General features: G+C 41.8%; 1 protein-coding gene across 8 annotated transcripts in view; it reads left to right on the top strand.

Moving 5' to 3' along the window:
* Positions 1-12,028: 12,028 nt before the first annotated feature.
* The window catches only part of AKAP9 (A-kinase anchoring protein 9), a 125,259-nt gene continuing 118,594 nt past the window's right edge, over positions 12,029-18,693 (top strand). For 7 of the 8 annotated variants that reach the window (XM_068404455.1, XM_068404451.1, XM_068404453.1 and 4 more), the window contains exon 1: positions 12,029-12,267. In XM_068404455.1, the coding sequence (XP_068260556.1) occupies positions 12,220-12,267 (48 nt within the window). In that variant the 5' untranslated portion in view covers positions 12,029-12,219. The remainder of the gene's footprint in view (positions 12,268-18,693) is intronic. The other variant, XM_068404447.1, reaches the window with a different exon arrangement.

Below are 18,693 nucleotides of genomic sequence, written 5' to 3'. Positions count from 1 at the left end.
TGTTTTTCAAGCAAATCATAGGATGACCCATGGTTAATGTTAAATGATTATGGCAATGAGTGGATTGCTAGCTCCTTTGGCCTTCAGGAATTGCTTCAGACCCTGCTTGTGATCAGTCTCCTAAAACACCCAACGGCTGTTGTCTTACAGTTTTGACATCCACTCTAACGCATGTCAGGTTGCTCTTCGTGTGATTCTGCACCACCACTACTCTATTCTATTCTTTCTGAAGCCAGTGAGGGCACCAGTCTGAATATTGCCCCCATTAAAAATCTAATAGCTAGAAATCATTCATGTTAGAGAAGCAATGTGCTTTTCGTGTGTATCAATCGTCTGTCTGCCATGGGGATCAGAAGCTGTATATCCCCTCATACTGCTCTTGCATGGTTCTTCATCTGGAGGTGAAGAAAAAGAAAAACCATACAATGCAACCAAGTTGAATAAAAAACAAAGAATGTACTGGGCTTTTTTTTTACATTAACTACAGATTAAAAAGATAAAAAACCTCTAACCAAAATAAGAAAAGGCAAGCAATTATTTAAAACAAAGGGCTCAAAACAATCCTACAAGTTAGTAGTAACTCAAACTGTTAAAAGTTAATTTGTACTTCAAACTCAAAAGTACAATACATGGATGTTTGATCTTGTCATGAAGCCAAATTAAGTTACATTAAAGTTTCAGAGCTTCATTTATAAGAAATGTAAAATAGAATCACCAGCCCTCGGAGAAGGACTAGCTAATATGAATTGAATCTTGTGCTAAGTTTTCCCAATCCTGGGTGACCTTAGAGACTCAGAATACTCAGCTTCATGCAGACAGTCCTGAGAACCAGTATGAATTATGACAACTAAAACATCCAGTATTTCCCATAAATGTTTTTCTCCCAACACTCCCCAGTTATGCCTTATACATACTTTCTAAATAAGTTTTTCTAGCTGTTTTTCCACAGCAATCTCATTCCAAAGGAGTTTTTGTCAGTAGAAGTAGGATATCACAACACCTGATTCTGGTTCACACCACCTTTGTTTCATGGTTACAAAGATAAGATACATTTTATTTTGTAAAGGTCAACTATTTTACAAAATCTTATTATGGCAATAAGTCAAAAATTTCCTGAGCTGTAAAAGGCACACCTTTTCAGAGTTCCTCTTCACTGTTTTGAAGTATTTTTTAATGTAGAATTTACATTTTGAGTTTCAGCATAATGTGTCATTTCTTGGGCTTTTAAATAAAGTTCGTTGTTTAAATATCCCAGGTTTTTTAATTTTCCAGCATGGTCACACAACTCAGGAAATGACATCACTCTCCTAGTGCCAAAAAACAGGTTGGAAGTCCTAAATCTCGGCACAGTCTCTCAGCCAGTGACGCAAGCAGCCTGCTGAAGTGAATGAAACCTTTGTCCTATTCACTGAAACTGGGATTTTTCATACTTTTTTAAGAACTCTACAAAACCTAGCTGCTGAGTATGATCACAAGGTAAGCTCCAAAAGATAAAAAACTCAAAAGCTATAAAATAAGTTTCAGAATAGGAGAACGGGATTCAGACCTCTCAGAATTAATTGGTGGCAACGTTCCTGTGTTTTAAGAAGCAACTTATATTTACTTTAAAAAAAAAAAAATTAAATTCTGGTCCCTTATTTTGAAATAATTAACAGCAAACATGCAGATTCTGAGCAGCAAAATAGGCACTGCAGTAAGTAACACCAATAGAAACACTGAGAGGCCACTTATTTCCAGAGGTGTTTTATCAACAATTTAGGAAAGACTAGCTCAAGATCAACAAACCCCACTGCAGTAATCTACATGTAGCTATCTATATATGATTATAGCTATTGGCCATTAAACTTAGGGTCAAGTCCAGGTGACTATCCAGTAGGTGTTTACTTGAGGGTAAGATGATTCACTCTCTGCTCTCTGTTCACTGTACTGAAAGTAACTCTTTAGCATGACACAGGGAGAGTGGAGAGCCTGGAATCGAGTGTTCCCACCAAAGCAATACCTGAGGCTGCCTGTAAAAAAAACAAGATTTTTTTTTATTTCTCCCAAGTCTTTTCTTTCCAAATGGTATCAAGCTGGGTTCAATTCAAACAGCTGTAAGTAATGCTCATGACACTGAATCTTCACATTGTGAATTCAGACTAAAAAGCCTTAACCACCCAGTGATAACCCCTCAAGTGCATGGAAACAACCTGTTAATTTTCTTCAAGTAGACGACTCATACATACATCAATACTTATCTATCCACTACTAAAGATAAAAAGAAAAAATATTTCACAACACCCAGAACACTTTACGTATATTGCTGATGAAAGTCACGACAATTTTTTAATCAATAATGAGTGCAGTCAGGTCTACTTATGTTAGTAAGTTCTCAGCATTTTTCAATTAAGTTCCCCAGCGGTCCACTGTCAGTATTTACAGAGCTAAACTTGTGGTATTACATGAACACAAAGTACCACACATCACCTCCAGCTCTACAGCAACTGAAGAGCCTGTAGGGAACTGCTTCAGACCTTACATCTGAAACATATAGCGAAGAACGCAAGCTCATGCAATATCCTGGATCAATATGATTGAGGCTTAGTAAATATAATAAATTTTTAGATTTATATTTTAGTAAATATAGATCAAGTTCTGGCACTGTTTTGTTCTCTCCCTTCACCCCTAAAGTCCTGCACTAGTTTACTAGTTAAACAATATTGCTTTTTTCTCTACATCAGGAACCTTTCTTTCTATCCCAGTGTCAGAGGTACAACCCCTGTCATGACAATCCAGCAAAACATCATCCTTATGTCTACAGAATTCTTGCAGCTTATGCCTCCAAACGCAGAATAAAATGAGTGGAAAAGTACTCAAGGTCCTTTCACTGGGATCAGTGAAAGAAGCATTGTCCTGAACAACCAGCTGCCTTTCTCCTCTCCTAAAGCAAGCATCCTGGGCTTTGACTTTACCTGTGTCAGTGGTCTGTAAGAGCTTTACTTTGCTTGCACTAAGCTGTACCCCAAACACGGGGGAAACCAACAGAGATTGGCCTTGGATGACCGTGGGGGCAGATCAGCATTTCCAGCGCCACTCAGACACAGCAGGGCACGGCATCCGGGTCATGGTCATCCTCACCTCTGTCATGAAAATTCACAACTGGCCCATGTCAACCGAGGAGAGAAACTAAGACACAAAGTATAGAATTACAAGGGTAAATACTTATTCATGTACATGAGGTATCTCAGCCAAATTGGGGCACCCCGAATGTGGTTTTACACAGGGTTCTTATATCCTTCAAATGTTCAGGTGCAACATGATTTGACTAATGACTAACACCCACACTACTGATTACTAATCACAGTAAAACTTGGCAAAGCAAGTATATTTTTGCAGCATTCTTGCTGCTTGTCTATTGATCCAGATGTCCCTCGAGTTAATCTTGCTATAGTTACTTATCTATGTCACCAGATGATGCTGAGAGGGTTTCAAAGATGTGTCAGAGGGGCTAGGATGTTGGCGTTACCTTGGGTGTCCAGGTGTCTTCTTTATCCTTCATGGAGCTCTAAGCTGCCAGGAAGCAAAGTCCTCATTTCCAGGGCCAGGTTGTCCTTTGGTTTGCTTTACTTATGCATGACCAATACTAAAGCGTGCAGTAAAATTCCACTGTCTCACTACATTACAGCGTATAATGTGAACTAACGTATATATTAACAAAGTGTATTCACTTTCATACTATAAAGACTGATTGATACAGTAGTTAGGGAAGGGAATTTCCATAGCACCTCCCCAACGTGCTGCAGCTGCAGGCAGGCAGTGGGAAGGTGCTCCGGCTGGCTGCCGTCCTTGTTACAGAGGCAACAGTAAAGGATTCTCTAGTTTCTCCTTTTTCCTTGTTCCAGCACACAAGATGGGCCCCATTTGTAATCATTTTGCTAGGTTAAACTGTCCTGCAGAAACAGCCCACACCTTTACATGAGTCTGTGCCAAAGCCACTGAGGACCTGTTTTCACCTCACTGACTACGAGACAGATGCACTGACCAGAAAACATGGGGCAGGGTTTTCACCTTGGTCTTTACAGCCCCTAAGTTTAAAATAAAATGCGTGGGCCCGATACCCCCGGAGCGAAGAGCCGGCTGGGGAAACCTGCCTGTCCCCACGGGCCGCAGCTGGGAGGGCGACAGGCCCACGCCGCCATTATGCGAAACTCGGGGTTTTTTCCGCAGTGCTGCCACCTTGCAGAGACGTTTTACTCACCGTTTTATTTGTAATTGAGCCATTTGCCAGGAGATGGCAGCATAAGATAAAAGATCCCTGAATTTTGGTCCCATCTGCTGCCCAGTGAAGTGGTGTCCCCCGGGTGGCAATACGGGTCTCCTAGGAAGCCTTTTACAGTAAGATCTCGATTTACAGAAGAAGTAAGCCGTGGGCTACAAACCCTTTGTACTTAACTAACTTAGTTTTTAAAAGGCTAGGTTTATAGCAGCAGGTAGAAAACAATTTGTTTAAAGAGCATGTTCAAGTTTGGTGACAACAAAAGATGCAGTGACACCGAGGGAGCGCAAACCAGGAGCACAGGCTGTGGACAGCCCCAGTGCGGGGTGCTCAGGCTGGGCAGCAGTCAGTCCTGCCCTCACAAAATGCAAACAAGAAAAAAAAAATAGCTCTATTTCAACAGGTAAACAATCAGATCTGCTGTAAAGCCTCCGCAGTTGCAGCTGTGTTGCCCAACCAGGCTCTGATGCACAGCATTTCTGTGGGTAAAGCAGGAGGAACGGGTGGCTCAGCAGGAAGGTGGCCGAGCCGCGTTCCCCCCTCCCGAGGTCCTGCCCTGTGGATTAGCTCTGTCCATATTTGCAGTGCACCCAGCGTGTTTTCGTCTCAGTTCAGTGATAAATCCTTTTGCCAGGGTGTTAGGGAGGTACGCTGTCTTTGGAAGTCCTACACGCTCCTCCCAGCTCTGCTGTGTCTGGGGCACTCTTTATTTGAGGTGGCAGAAGATTTCCCTATAAGTATTCAAGTTAAGCCTAGGAAATTCATCGTACTCACCAGTTCTTATAGGATAACCCAGCATGCCAGCTCTTTTTTCCCCATAAATAATGCTTAAAAAAGCATGGCCCCCAGTGTAATGGGATAACCCAGCATGCCAACTCTTTTTTCCCCATAAACAATTCTAAAAAAGGCATGGCCCCTAGTGTGATACAATTTAGGAGCTATTCTCTTTATGAACATAATTACATTTTTAATGTGTTTTGAAACTTGCTAAAATATGAATAACACAAGTCATCTCCATTTTAGCACCCAAATATATTAAAGTAGTTAGAGTTTTAAGAAGCTATAGCTTATTCAGATTTTGTAATCATACTGCCAGTTCTGGTGCCTGGAGCACTTCTTCTCAGATACTGTTGGAAATTCTGGAATTTCTGAAAAAAACACTAGGAGTGCTGATCTGTCAGGTGAACAGTCGGGATAAATTTGAAAAGAAACCAATTTTCATACTGGTAAATTGGTATTGTGCTGAAACATGTGGGCATTCTGTTAAATTTGTAAATTCTTCCATGTTCTAAATGGAGTTTCATGAATAACGCTTGACCATATAAAACACCGGAGCAGTAGGAAAATAACTAGCTTTTACACTTTCATATGCAATAGGCATAAGAGAGTCATATTCTGAACCTTTATGTAAACTTGGACAGCTGTGACTTCAGTTATAAAGAAACTTGTATTATAATAGCTTTACATACATCTGATATAAATAACTGATTTGTGGTAGAAATTAATCTTCCGTGCATACCTCAAATATCAAATGCCAATTTCATGCTTCTGGGTCACTTAATTAGTTGTATTAGTTGCAAACTTACTTAAATTACCTTCCTTGATATATTATGCCTGCAGAATAAATTATTCATCTCTTAACTAAAGAGTCTTGCCTCTTCCTAGCTACAGTATTTGCATCAAAGCAGCAACCAAATATCACAGTATTTTTCTTAATTAATTAAATGATAAGGAATAGACTCAAATATACCTAAAAAAAGATATGTGGAGCTTACAATTTGTCAAACTATAAGCTGTAAGACTCCGGGATTCAGAAAACAAAGACACACATCTCCAGGAGGTATGTGTTACTGTAATATCACAAGATCTCTGCGCTTTACAACTTTTGTATGAGTTATTTTACTGTCTTTGCAGCAGAAGAAAAATGTTTGTGTTTGGAAACAAGAAAAAACACTTTTGTGTGTTGGACTTGACTGTGTGTGACTGAAGCATGTTAGCAAGCTCACTTTTATGCATGTATTAAGTGAATGCCTGGATCACATATGTGTGTGGAAGGTTTTAGTGTCTGATTTCTTCTGTCACCTGTTACAACAAAACTCAATAAAACTTAATTTAATTTAGGAAAAAAAAATGCATGCTGAGTGGCGACAAAAAACAGATCTTTGGTGGGACACTGGTTGCAATGGTTGATATAAATTTGTCTAATTTCACATCTGCACATAAGGGTTAAAAACTGCATTTTTTTGGTAACCGTTTCTCCTTATGTTGGCACGTTTTATTTTTATCCTCAGTGCCCATGCTGTTTCATAGGCTTTGGTACCTTTTTTCATTAAAAAAAAAACAAACAAGAGAATAGAAATTTGAGCTGTTACATGGGACCTTGATTCTATATGTACTCATCAGTCGCCCCATTTAATAATTTTTCATACAACCATGTTTCTCCAGTGATTCCCTAATGGAAAAAAAAAAAAACAAACCCAAACTTTACAAATCGTAAGATGTTTTCTTTACATCTCTAGCTTACCTACTTGTTAACCATCAAGCCTCACTATTTATTCTGTAATAGCATTTGTTGTGCCCTACTTTGAAGGAGAGAACACTTGTCTGTTTCTAAAACACAGTTCAAGGTAGTCCTAACATTAATAACATACTTCAAAAAACCCTGAGGTGAAAGTGACTGAGGTCTTAAAAAATGTTTTTATAACATGTAGTCAGACTATCTAAATACAGTAGGCCAAGTTCTACCTGAAATTTGAGTTGACTTGCACTTGCTAACAGCAGATTAATATGATTTTGTAATCCTCCCTCAGCAGTACTGACAATGGGTCTCTGAAATTATGAACTTTACAGATTTTACCTAAATCACCTGCCTGCTGCAACCGTGCCAACAAAGCAGCACTCTGGGAAACCACAGTGCAAAGCGATGCTCAGTGCAGCTGCAGAGCAGATGGTAGGGGACAGAGCTGGCACAGCAGAATGTGGCAAAGGCAGAGGTAAGATAGTAATTAAATCAACCTCATATTCTTTGTGTAAGCTCACACTGAGGTGGAGGCAAATCATTTTGGTTTATAAGCGCTATGACAGGTAAACACTGAGACCCTGCCATAGAACTCCCACTAGGTTCAATGAAAGCAGGTGCATGTCCTGATCAAATGAAACATTCAGCTTGGTCACCTTTCAGATGGAGGTGTGTCTTATTTTCACACTTGATCCATTTAATGTTTACTACAATTGAATGTGTTATCCCGTCAGGTAGGTTTTGTACAGCAGATCTAGTGTCACAGCAGAACTGTTGGACATACATACCAGAGGTTGCATATCCATTAGCAGGAGAACGACTCCTTTGCCATATTATGTTGACCAAATACAGACATTTACAATTAAACACGTTTGTAGCTCTCTTAAGAAACAAAAGTGGCATGGTCATTGTATTGGTGCTAGGAAAACATCTGACTGATGTCAGATGATATTTTGTTTTTACAAGCTGGTTCAGGGAATCTTACGTGGTTCATGTAGGCATCTTCTAATATAGACTTTTTGTTGAGGGAAATAAAATAGAGTTGGACAGTCTCATTATTAAGTGGTATTGCTGATAGTTATGACACCTGAGAACACACAATATCTGAGCTCCCTTGCTGTTGGAATCATAGAATCATAGAATGATTTGGGTTGGAAGGGACCTTAAAGATCATCTGGTTCCAACCCCCCTGCCACAGGCAGGGACACCTTTCCTACCCTGGTAATTCAATACATTTGTCTGGTACAACTTACGGTTGACAAAAAACAGCTACATAAGAACAGTTATTAAGAAGAGGTTGTATCATCAGTTTAGGCCTGTGATATTCTGTAATTTTTGCACCTTATTTACACACATGATTTACCAGCAGCATATGATCTGACAGCCCTCTGATTCTGGCTTTAGTGGACTATGACAGAATCTGAATTTCCTAACTAGAACTTTGTGACTTTATCACACATGGTCCTTAGGCTTCATCTTTTGGCTTCGCAGTCCACTGAAGTGCCACAACGAGAGTGACCAGGCATATCTTCACTGAACAGTGCATAAAGGAAACAGAAAGGGTAGGAAGAAGGTAGAGTTTCATTATTAGAGAAAATGCTGTAGGTGAAGAGGCCTTTGTCGTTGTTTACAGAAAAACACAACTAAAAATTAGGTCTGATATTCGAAGCTGGTTCAGTGCAGTATTTGATGAACATTTCCAATAATCAATATATTTGTATATAAAAATAAGCCTGGGCCAGAACACTAGTCATTACTATTTTGGAGAATCACAGAATCACAGAATGGTCAGGGCTGGAAGGGACCTCTGGAGATCATCTAGTCCAACCCCCTGCTAAAGCAGGTTCACCTAGAGCAGGTTGCACAGGGTCACATTCAGGAGGGTTTTGTATATCTCCAGAGAAAGAAACTCCACAACCTCCCTGAGCATCCTGTTCCAGTGCTCTCTCACCCTCAAAGTAAAGAAGTTTTTCCTCATATTCAGATGGAACTTCCCATATTTCAGTTTGTGCCCATTGCCCCTTGTCCTGTCGCTGGGCACCACTGAGAAGAGTCTGGCCCCATCCTCTTGACACCCACCTTTAAGGTATTTGTAAGCATTGATAAGATCCTCTCTCAGTCTTCTCTTCTCCAGGCTAAACAGAACCAGCTCCCTCAGCCTTTCCTCATAAGAGAGATGCTCCAGTCCTCTAACTATCTTTGTAGCCCCCCGCTGGACACTCTACAGTAGTTCCTCGTCTTTCTTGAACTGGGGGGCCCAGAACTGGACACGGTACTCCAGGTGTGGCCTCACGAGGGCAGTGTAGAGGGAGAGGATAACCTCCCTCGACCTGCTGGCCACACTCTTCCTAATGCACCCCATGATACCATTGGCCTTCTTGGCCATAAGGCCACGTTTTTGGCTCGTGTTGAACTTGACCACCAGGATTCCCAGGTCCTTCTCTGCAGAGCTGCTTTCCATCAGGTCAACCCCCAGCCTGTTACTGGTGCATGGGGTTATTCCTCCCTAGGTGCAGGACCCTACACTTGCCTTTGTTGAACTTCATTAGGTTCCTTTCTGCCCAACTCTCTAGCCTGCCCAGGTCTCACTGAATGGCAGCACAGCCTTCTGGTCTATCAGCCACACCTCCCAGTTTTGTATCATCAGCAAACTTGCTGAGGGTACACTCTGTCCCTTCATCCAAGTCATTGATGAATAAGTTGAACAAAAATGTCTGAATGAATGATCAGAATTATCAGATCTGAATGAATGAAGAAGAATGTCTGATCTGTATTTTTTACTTTGTTAATCTGGTTCACTTCACATATGCTACTGTTGAAGGTAGTTTACACGTCTTGAATTCAGTGAGTGTTAGAAAGTTAATCAATTTTTAAAGCAGTTATTAGTCTGACTCTTGGGCACTATCTTACATTCTTGGGCAAGTGAACATTATTGGTCAATTCTGAGAATTAAGCAAGCAAGATTAATGCCTTTCTGTAACTGAAAGTTTAATTGGCTAACCCAGTTGTGAATTCCAGTCAGCTTGCCCTGCGGAAATGATAAAATAGGAATTTAAATAGCTAAAGTAGGAAATCATACTGTATGGATTTTTTTTTTCCCAGGAGAGAAAGTCCATTTCTTCTTCTAATGTTGAGAGAATATGGAAATATTATTCCCTGGGATATTTTATCCAGTGGTAATTTCCACAGTATTCTTTATAGTTTGTCATTCTGATTTTCATGACTTTCATTGTCATGAATTAGGTGTTTAACTAAAATCCATTAGAATTACACGGATATAAGTCTGTAAGTGAGAGGAAAATTAGGCCCATCAATTCTTAGCATTAAGTCAAGAACCCATTTAATTATGAGATTTGGGAAGTTTGTAATTATCTTCTAAATGGGATATTTACTGATTAAGAAATTACTACCATAGTGTCATGTGTGTGTGAAATTTTACTGACACCTAACAGCTAGTTCTGTGACAGTGGCCTCTGTGAGCCAAGAAGAATGTCATTGGCACAGAAAAGGTGATTTTTTTTTTCCCCTCAGGGGCCTCCAGGCCTTTTTAATTGCTGGGGAAAACTTCCACTTGTACAGGCTTTGCATAAAGTACTTTCTTTTACTAACTTGGGAACACATTTTTAAGGAATGAACTCAAAAAAAAAAAGTGTTTCTATAAAAATATTTCCTCTTTAATTAATTCTTAGTTTCATTTTCATCTGCTGTTTTCCTCTATAGCATGTTTTTCCTCCAGTGAAATAGCAAAGTCTGAGAATTTTAACTGAGACACATGCTTGCTTCAAATATGGAGCAAAGAATAGCGCAGGCATTTGTAATTCCTGCCATGGATGGTATTTTCTTCTTCTGACATAAATGGTATTCATTGCCTTTTTGACTGAAGATTGGGGACATCGTTTTGTAATTACAGGAATGAACAACACATGCACTGATCAACAGATGATTTCAGACTTTTCTGTGAAATGTAATGTCTTCTAGGAGGAGTGAAAGGTCCTTAAAAATTTCAGATTGTAGGTTTAGTTTACTTTGGCAGTAATACGGGTGTGGAAGTCTGCTGCTAGGAGCCCTCGTATTTTTCGTCCTGGTCGGGAATACTGTGCAAATAATGTTTTCTTTTAGCATTTTTTCTGGTTTGGGCATATCTGGTCTTTGCTGGAAAATTCAAGGGAGGAAAGAATGTATACTAATGAATCGTGTTAAAAAGATCAGCAAGGCCAAGATCGAAGTACACTCAGAAAGATTTTGGGTTTTGCATTTAATAAACCAGAACGCTGCCAAATGCAGAACAAGGAATCTGTTCACATGCAGCTGTTACACACTAACAAGAAAAGGTTTGCCAGGAATGTGTAAACCTGTGCCATTCATGGCACCACCAGAAATAGCACCGACTTTAGGGGTAACTGAAAGAAAAAGCACATCATGAACATGTAATACAAATTTGCTGTTAGCCTTGCAAGGCACACATTTAGTAGACAATATTAAGTAATCCCAGAACGTTGCTTTGTATTGAATGCTGCAATATAGAAATTGTATTAGCATTTAATTGCCGTATTCCCCATTGTGATTTCAACACGCCTATTTCAACCCCTCTGGCATGATGACTACATATTAAGTAATGTAAACGGGGGGGGAGGGGGGCGTGTACACATCCTTTGCTGTCATCCTTAGTCTGCGACACATGCTCAAAAAGCGTGTTCTTGTATTTCCAAGCTTTAGATCCACGCTACAGGAATCTTGCCATTTAGTGAGAGCACGTAGGAGCAAGAAAACACTTAGAAAATCAAAACTGTCAAAATTAGCATTGTAGCCAAGAGGTTGGATTCGCGAGACAGCAGAAGGCAGCACCCTTGCAGAACTCGGGTATTGTCTGTTCAGACCTTTGTATCAAAGCAGCAGCGAATTACAGGCGTCTCGCCTCTGCGGTTCTTTTGTGGGCAGAGAAAGCCCCCCGCCCCTCTGCCTGCGGGAGCGAGGAGGGGTGTGGAGGGGGGTGTGCCCACCGCTGCCGCCGGCCTCCCCTTCCGTGGCGGCTGCGGCCCTGCTCGCGGCTGGCTGTCACTCGGATCCCGCCGCGGGTGCGCGCACCCCGCTCGGCCCGGGGGGCTGCAAACCCGCTTCTCCGGGCGTGGCTCCGGCAGGACTCGCCGCCAGCCGGGCGGCGCTGGCGGCCGGAGGCGCTCGGAGCGCCGGGGCTCGGAGCAGGAGGAGGAGCGGGCGGCCCCCACGTCACTTTTCGCAGCCGCGTGTTTACGTGGAGATGAAGATGGCGGCGCCGGTGGCCCCGCCACGGCAGCTGTCGTCGCTGTGAGGCGGGACGGGACGGGACGGGACGAGACGAGACGGGACGGGACAGGACAGCGAGCGTGTGCGCCCCGGCTGAGGGGAGGGGGCGGCCTGGGCACCGCCTCCCGTCGCCGGTAACGCTCTGTTTTTCCGCACAGACGCCATGGAGGACGAGGAGAGGCTGAAGAAGCTGGAGGCTGGGAAAGCCAAGGTAGGAGGCGGGGAGGCTGAGGGGAGCGCGGTGGGGCCGGAGGAGGATGGTCAGCGGGGCCGGGCGGCGGCGGCGGAGCGTGGCTGCGGCAGGGCGCTCGGCTCGGGGCCCCGCCGCGAACAAAGCCGCGGGCGGAGCAGGCGCTTTGTGCTGTCCTCCGAGCGCGCCCTGGGCTCCCCCCGCCGGCTTCGGGCGGCGCGGGGCCGAGCGGCGTTCCTCGGCCGGGGACTGCGGGCGGCGCACGCCACAGGTGCCCGTGTCAGGGTCAGGCGGTGGCGGGCCGGGCGGCCCCCGCTCTCCGGGCGGCGCCGGGTGGAGGAAGAGCCGAGGAGGAGAGCCAACGTCCTTACCGCTTCGCACCGAGGCACCAATTCTATTTGCCTCTTGAGCCTGGGAAACTCCCTGTAAACCTTTAAGGAAGTTTATAAAACCGACAGCAGTTCCTCAGCGCGGTACTAATACCGTGGGAGAGTCTGAGGAGGCAGCTGCATTAAAGATGCCTCCAGCTGTCTGAAAAATGCTGGGCGGTGCGTGATTCACCTGCCGGAGCCCGCCGGGTGCGCTGGCCGCCGGCAGCCCTTGGTGCGCGCCCCGCCGCGCTCAGCCCTCACCGCCGCAGGGGCTGTCAGGCGGAGCCCCGCGGGCTCACCGAAGTGTTCGTCGGGGACCTTATCGCGGTGCACTTTAAGCATGGCTCAGTGTACGCTGGCTGCAAAGCACTTCGCCTTCTGGGTGACAGACCAGAGTTACCACGCTCTAGGAGGACCTCTTTCCTACTTCAAAGAAAGCTTTGGTGTGGTCAATGAGATAATTAATGCCATTCGTAGGAAAATAAGATAAAATTAATGTTTTGACATTGGGTATCCTCTGATTCCTTCCAGCAGTCATTGCTAAATGATAAAGAGTTTAGAAGTTTGTCAGTCTGTCATTCATGCTAAAGATGCACACGTAACTTGGGAGAAACTAATACAAGACAAGCTAAAGATGAAACTACAAAACTTCATCGTTGTCTTGCTTATGTGGTCTATGGAAAAAAAAAAGAATGTAGTTCAGCTGTGAAGTATTGAATAGATATTTTTCAGTATTAAAGAGAAACTTTGTAACTGACTGTGTTTTTGTTTCTTTTGAAAGAGCGTTCAAAACGTACAGTGGGAAACTCCTAGATGGAGCTGTATGTTTATATAAGAAAACCTGTTCTTAAGTGCTTAGAGCAAGAATGGTGTTTACATAACATTATGCAGTATTATTATAAGGCACTGGGACAGATCAGGTACTGGTGGCAGTACATTCTGTCGCACCCAAGTTGGCTAATTCTTTTGCAGAAAATTAGAAAGTAGTTCACAAAGAAAATGGTTGAAGTAAATTTGCCAGTATTATAAACCACAATGAAGAATTTATTAAGAGAATTTATATTTTTCTGTCTGTGTTGTCCTGGGATTAACATGGAAAATTAATGGCAATTACTGAAAAGTGAACCAAAAGCCAGGACTCTAGCAGGAATAGAATGGCTTCCTTTCTACTTTGAGAAAAGATATGTACACACTTTACTAATTTATTTTTCATTTTAGGGGCACTGTCATAACTCTCACCATTCTTCTAGTCTGTTCTGACTAAAACCTAATGATCTTCTTGTAAGTAAGCATTCGCCTGAAGAATTTCATATTCTATGCTTTTAAACATCTCTTGTGGTTTAAGTCATTATAACTTTTTAAAGCTTTATGTGATTTTTATGGAAACAGACTGTAAAAGCAGTGTTAGTTTTTCAGATTTTTCATTGGTGTTCTGTGTACCATTTACCTCTTTTTTTACATGTGAATGATGTAATTGAATGTGTTGTGCTGTGGAGACTAGGTCACAGTCTTCCAGTGACAAGTGTCACTGATAAAGGCAGAAAAGAAGAAATTGTATTAGTAGAGAATGGAAGCAGGCGTTGCTCCTGCAGCTGCTTTTCTCTTTTTCAGGGATACAAACACATTCACAGCAGCACGAACAGTATGTCTCCTAAAATTGCTTGGCTCCAATGAATATTTTCTGCACACCCCAGCAACAAGCATCCAAAAAACTTCTGAGCCCAACCACTGAGTGTTGTTTAAATAAAATAGCTGAAAAAATATATTAAAGTATGTGTTGTTACTGTGCTGAAAGTGCAGGTATTGCTATACTGCAGGTACCTTGATTCATCTGCCTGAAATTATAAATTTTAAATATAAATACAACATTACATAAACTGAGGGATGAATGTAGGTAATTGGGAGACTGGTAAGAGAGTCTAGTAGGTGCCATGAAGGTGGCTGGTACAATGCTAACAGTGGAGCTGTTATTTGAAATTCGGACTTAGATTCTTGTTTGGTTTTGTTGTTTTTTTTTTTTCGTTGAAAAGTAAGTAGCTAACTACTGCCAAATCTCAGTACGTGCATTTTAAGCAATATGAACTTTTTATAAAGCAATCATTTGGTTGTTTTCTGATCATAATGTCGAGTAGGCAAGCTGTGGAGTTTGGTTTTGTGTGAATTTATCTGCAATGGAACTTTTTCTTGATGCCTTCTTAAGACAGTCTCCCCACATAGATCTTTCACAGAGAAGTGTATTACAAATGGATTTTCTACAATGGAAGTTTCTTTTGAGTCCTCCTTTATTATTACTGGCAATGAGAAGCTGCATTGTGAATCTTACCTTGATTGAAAGGTGCTAAGTGTACTCAAGCCTGGCAGAACTGGTCTCAGTGCAAACACGCAGCCTTCGCCAGTACATCTTTTGAAAAATGGAATAAAAAGCTCTTGATAGAAGCTCACCAACATTCATGTGTACTTGTTGACTTTTGGAGACTACACCAAGTCTTTATTATGAAGCAGTTGCACCATATGTTGCTGTTCTGTCTGGTAACGAGCCTGCAAAGGCAAGGGAGGCACAAAGTTAATCCCAGTAAATTACATGCCCCTTTTTCCAGACCTGTAGTCATTCATTTTCCTTTGCCACAAGGTAAATGTGCTGGATGTTAACCCAGCCTCTGTAAATGTCTGTCTCCCTTACCTATTGAAATGATCCATCTCTGCCTTTATAGAGCTCTCTTCTCCCCAGACAAGCAATTTCTTTTTCTTAGATGCTGATCCGATTATGGTGGAACATGAGAAGTGTTTTGTCATAAAGGCTAAAGGAAACAGGGTTGACTCTGATGGAAGGTGGAAGGGAGAAGATGTGCACCAGCAACAGAAATATAGATGTGTGTTATTAAGTTGATCAGTGCCACAAAACACAGTGAACTTAGAAATTAATCAGATGTGTTTTGTGCCTTGCTTAAGAGATACTAGAATATTGTTGATAGCCTGAGATTGTGTAGGTAGATCTGGTCTTATGAAAGACTACAGAAGATAGTGGTTAAAAATCTTGGTGTGATATTTATATGAATGCCTGTGTACATCAGTTTGCTTGGAAACCTCATCTAACATTAAAGTGGTAGTTGGGTATTTTAGTTTTATGTATTTATTTGTCAGTTTAGTACCTGTCTTTTCTTACCAGGATGTTGCAGTATTTTGATCAACTTTCAAAATGATACAGAGTAGTTTGCTAGCTTCAGAATTAGAACATCGGGGACTCAGGTTCCCTTGTGAGAAAATGGCCGAGAGTATTTTGGTAAAGCTTTTGAAATTTAAAAAAATATTTTCATTTAATTTATACACACGCGTGAAGCACACAGCTATTATGGCTGGTAAAGTAAAGAGAAATGGAACTATCAATAGCAAGTTTTATGGAATGATGTCTCCGTTTAGCTTGCATCTGGGGCTAGACAATAACCAGCTGTTCTATCACCCAATGACCCCTCCCCAGCCGAGAAAGGGAATTGGGAAAAGGAAAGGAGACTCATGGGTTGCAATGGAAACAGATTTAATAAAATAAGAAAACCAATATCAATCCTAACGCTAATATAAAATACACAGTGTTATACTCAGCCTATATAGTGGTTGCGAGCTGTGCACTCCCAGCAGTGAATGCCTGATGTCAAACACCCGCGAGCACCACAGCTCCAGCGAAAGCGTGATGGTCACAGCGAACAGGAGAGCAGGCCTCAGGAGCAGCATGGTGGGCGAGACCCTCCAGGGATGCAGACCGTTGAGAAGAGAGGGCCGTCCCCAGCAAACTTTCAAATTTCTGGTGAATGTGATGTTTATGGTATAGAATACTGCAGTTGGCCAGCCTGGGTCAGCTGCCCTGGCTTTTGCTCCTCCTTGCTTAAGCACCTGGCTAACTTGAAACTGCTGATGGCCTTGATCACCGTAGAGACCCACATACCACGGCTGGCCACAAACTAAACCAAAGTGTCTTATCAACTTTGTTCCCAGTGTATTGGGTGCTGCAGTCTTCTCAAAAGTGCAGCTTTCCTGAACAGAAAATTGATTCTATGATTCTATCCCAGTGAAACCAGGACAAATGGTCCATTTTACAGTACTGAAGTTTTATTTGCACAGTATTTAAATATGTGCATTGCTGTTGTTTAAATTTGCGTTGAGGACAGGGCATGCTTCTTAGCTGTATGCTTTTTTTGGCATCGGAGGAGTGGGCAAGGGAAAGACAGTAAATTACTTTGTAAATTCTCTCAGGCTGGTCTAGGATTTCAGGTCTAATGTTAGGAGTACATAACTTAATGTCCTGATTTTCAAAGGTTCCGTGTATGTTTGTAATATATTCTTGTTGCGGTGTTCAAAGAAATAACATAATTGTTGAAGAACCTTAAGAAATTAGAGAACTTTCTGGTTTAGTTAAACACTTGAGCACAGAATAAGCTGTGTTACTGCTTTTGATCTATACCAGAGAGTTGCTGAGCAGAAGGAACAGTAAGTCGGTTTGGGAAGCTCTAATGGCACTCAGTGGACAAGTATTACAGGTTGTATAACTAATTTGACACGTTACCTTCACAGATTGAATAGTAAAAAGAAATAATTGCATAGTTTGTCTTCTGGTCATGCATGTAAATATTTCAGGTGGCTGAAGATGAAAATTATATGTATCATTGAAAGAGCATTGTCTAAGAGTCTGAGAATGTTTGCTGTTTGCATTCTTACATCTTAGTCTTTTGAGGGTAGAAAAAGATTTTACTTCCTCATCTCTGACCTCTTCTGACTGAGAAATTTCAAATTTCTCAAGGAAAGCTGTTGATTAGTTTTGGGGTTTTTTTTAAATAAAAGACTCAAGCAAAGCATGGAATAATTATGTGCCACAGTGATTAAAGCTCTAATTTAAAATCCCCAGAAGAATTCAACATATAGATTGTGTATGTAAAACACAGTCCTTTTAAATTCCCTGTAATTTACCTGAAGAGGGAAAAAAGCAGTATTTCAGTGGTTATTAAGAGTTTTTCATCACAGAAGACAAATTGAATACATTTAAACCTTACATTTCATTAAAGAGCTGGCCTACTAACGCATCTTCTTTTGCTTTCAGGTGTAAACTGTTCGTTTTGTTTATCCTCTGTCTGCCTCAAATAACTTGAACAAAAATAATTAAACAGAATCCTGGAAGCAAGAATTTCCTTTGCAGACTGCATTTTCTTACTCTGCTTTTCTCTTGAAATAAGAAGTCGTATTTGGCCATATCACAAAGTGCTAATTTCATCAGAAAGCCCTAGTCATTGCCGTCACTCTTCAGAAAGTATGGAAGAGAGCAGCTTTATGGGCTGGAAGTTCACAGAATTAGAATGACGGTGGGCTGCGTCTGTATCTGAAGATGCTGTGTGTGTATTAATGGACAAGAGAGGAAGCAGCTGCAGGGGAGTCTAGGCTAACTCTCAAGAGTCTCCTGGAAAGGTGTGGGTGAGCTTTGGCTCAACAGAGGTGAACGGAAACTGCCTAATCTCTTAACTCATAACAAAGCAGGAGAGTACAGTGAAACTGTGAAAAAAATGCAATAATTAAGAACTAGGCTTTAAGACAGTTTATTTGAGGGGCCCTTTTTCTTGCAGATGAAGATCCTCACAAACCTGTACCTAGGCATTCCTCTTTTGTATTACTAAGCTATTTGTTCTCCCAGGTCCTTCTAAACTTGTGGTTTTTGGCTCCTCTTCTTCTTTTACAGGCTTCAGTCTCCTCTCCTTTGCATCTCTGTCAATTCTAAATGCAAATAGTAGGAGGCATGTGGAATTGCCTGTGTGTATTTTGATTATGAACATGAGTAAGCTTAAGAGCTGATTTTTGCCTTGGAGAGAAAATGACAGATACAAGGACGGTGGTGAGACACTGGAACAGGTTGCCCAGAAAAGCTGTGGATGCCCCCTCCCTGGCAGTGTTTAAGGCCAGACTGGATGAGGCTTTGAGCAACCTGGTCTAGTGGAAAAGTGTCCCTGCCTGTGGCAGGGGGATTGGAACTAGATGATCCCTTCCAACCCAAACCATTCTATGATTCTATGACTGAACGTTACCCTGGAGAGAAAACATG

This window comes from Nyctibius grandis, chromosome 7 (genome assembly GCF_013368605.1).
Source record: "Nyctibius grandis isolate bNycGra1 chromosome 7, bNycGra1.pri, whole genome shotgun sequence".
NCBI classification, from domain to species: domain Eukaryota; kingdom Metazoa; phylum Chordata; class Aves; order Nyctibiiformes; family Nyctibiidae; genus Nyctibius; species Nyctibius grandis.
The sequence above is the reverse complement of the archived record's forward strand: the minus strand, read 5'-3'. Positions and strand labels throughout refer to the sequence as shown.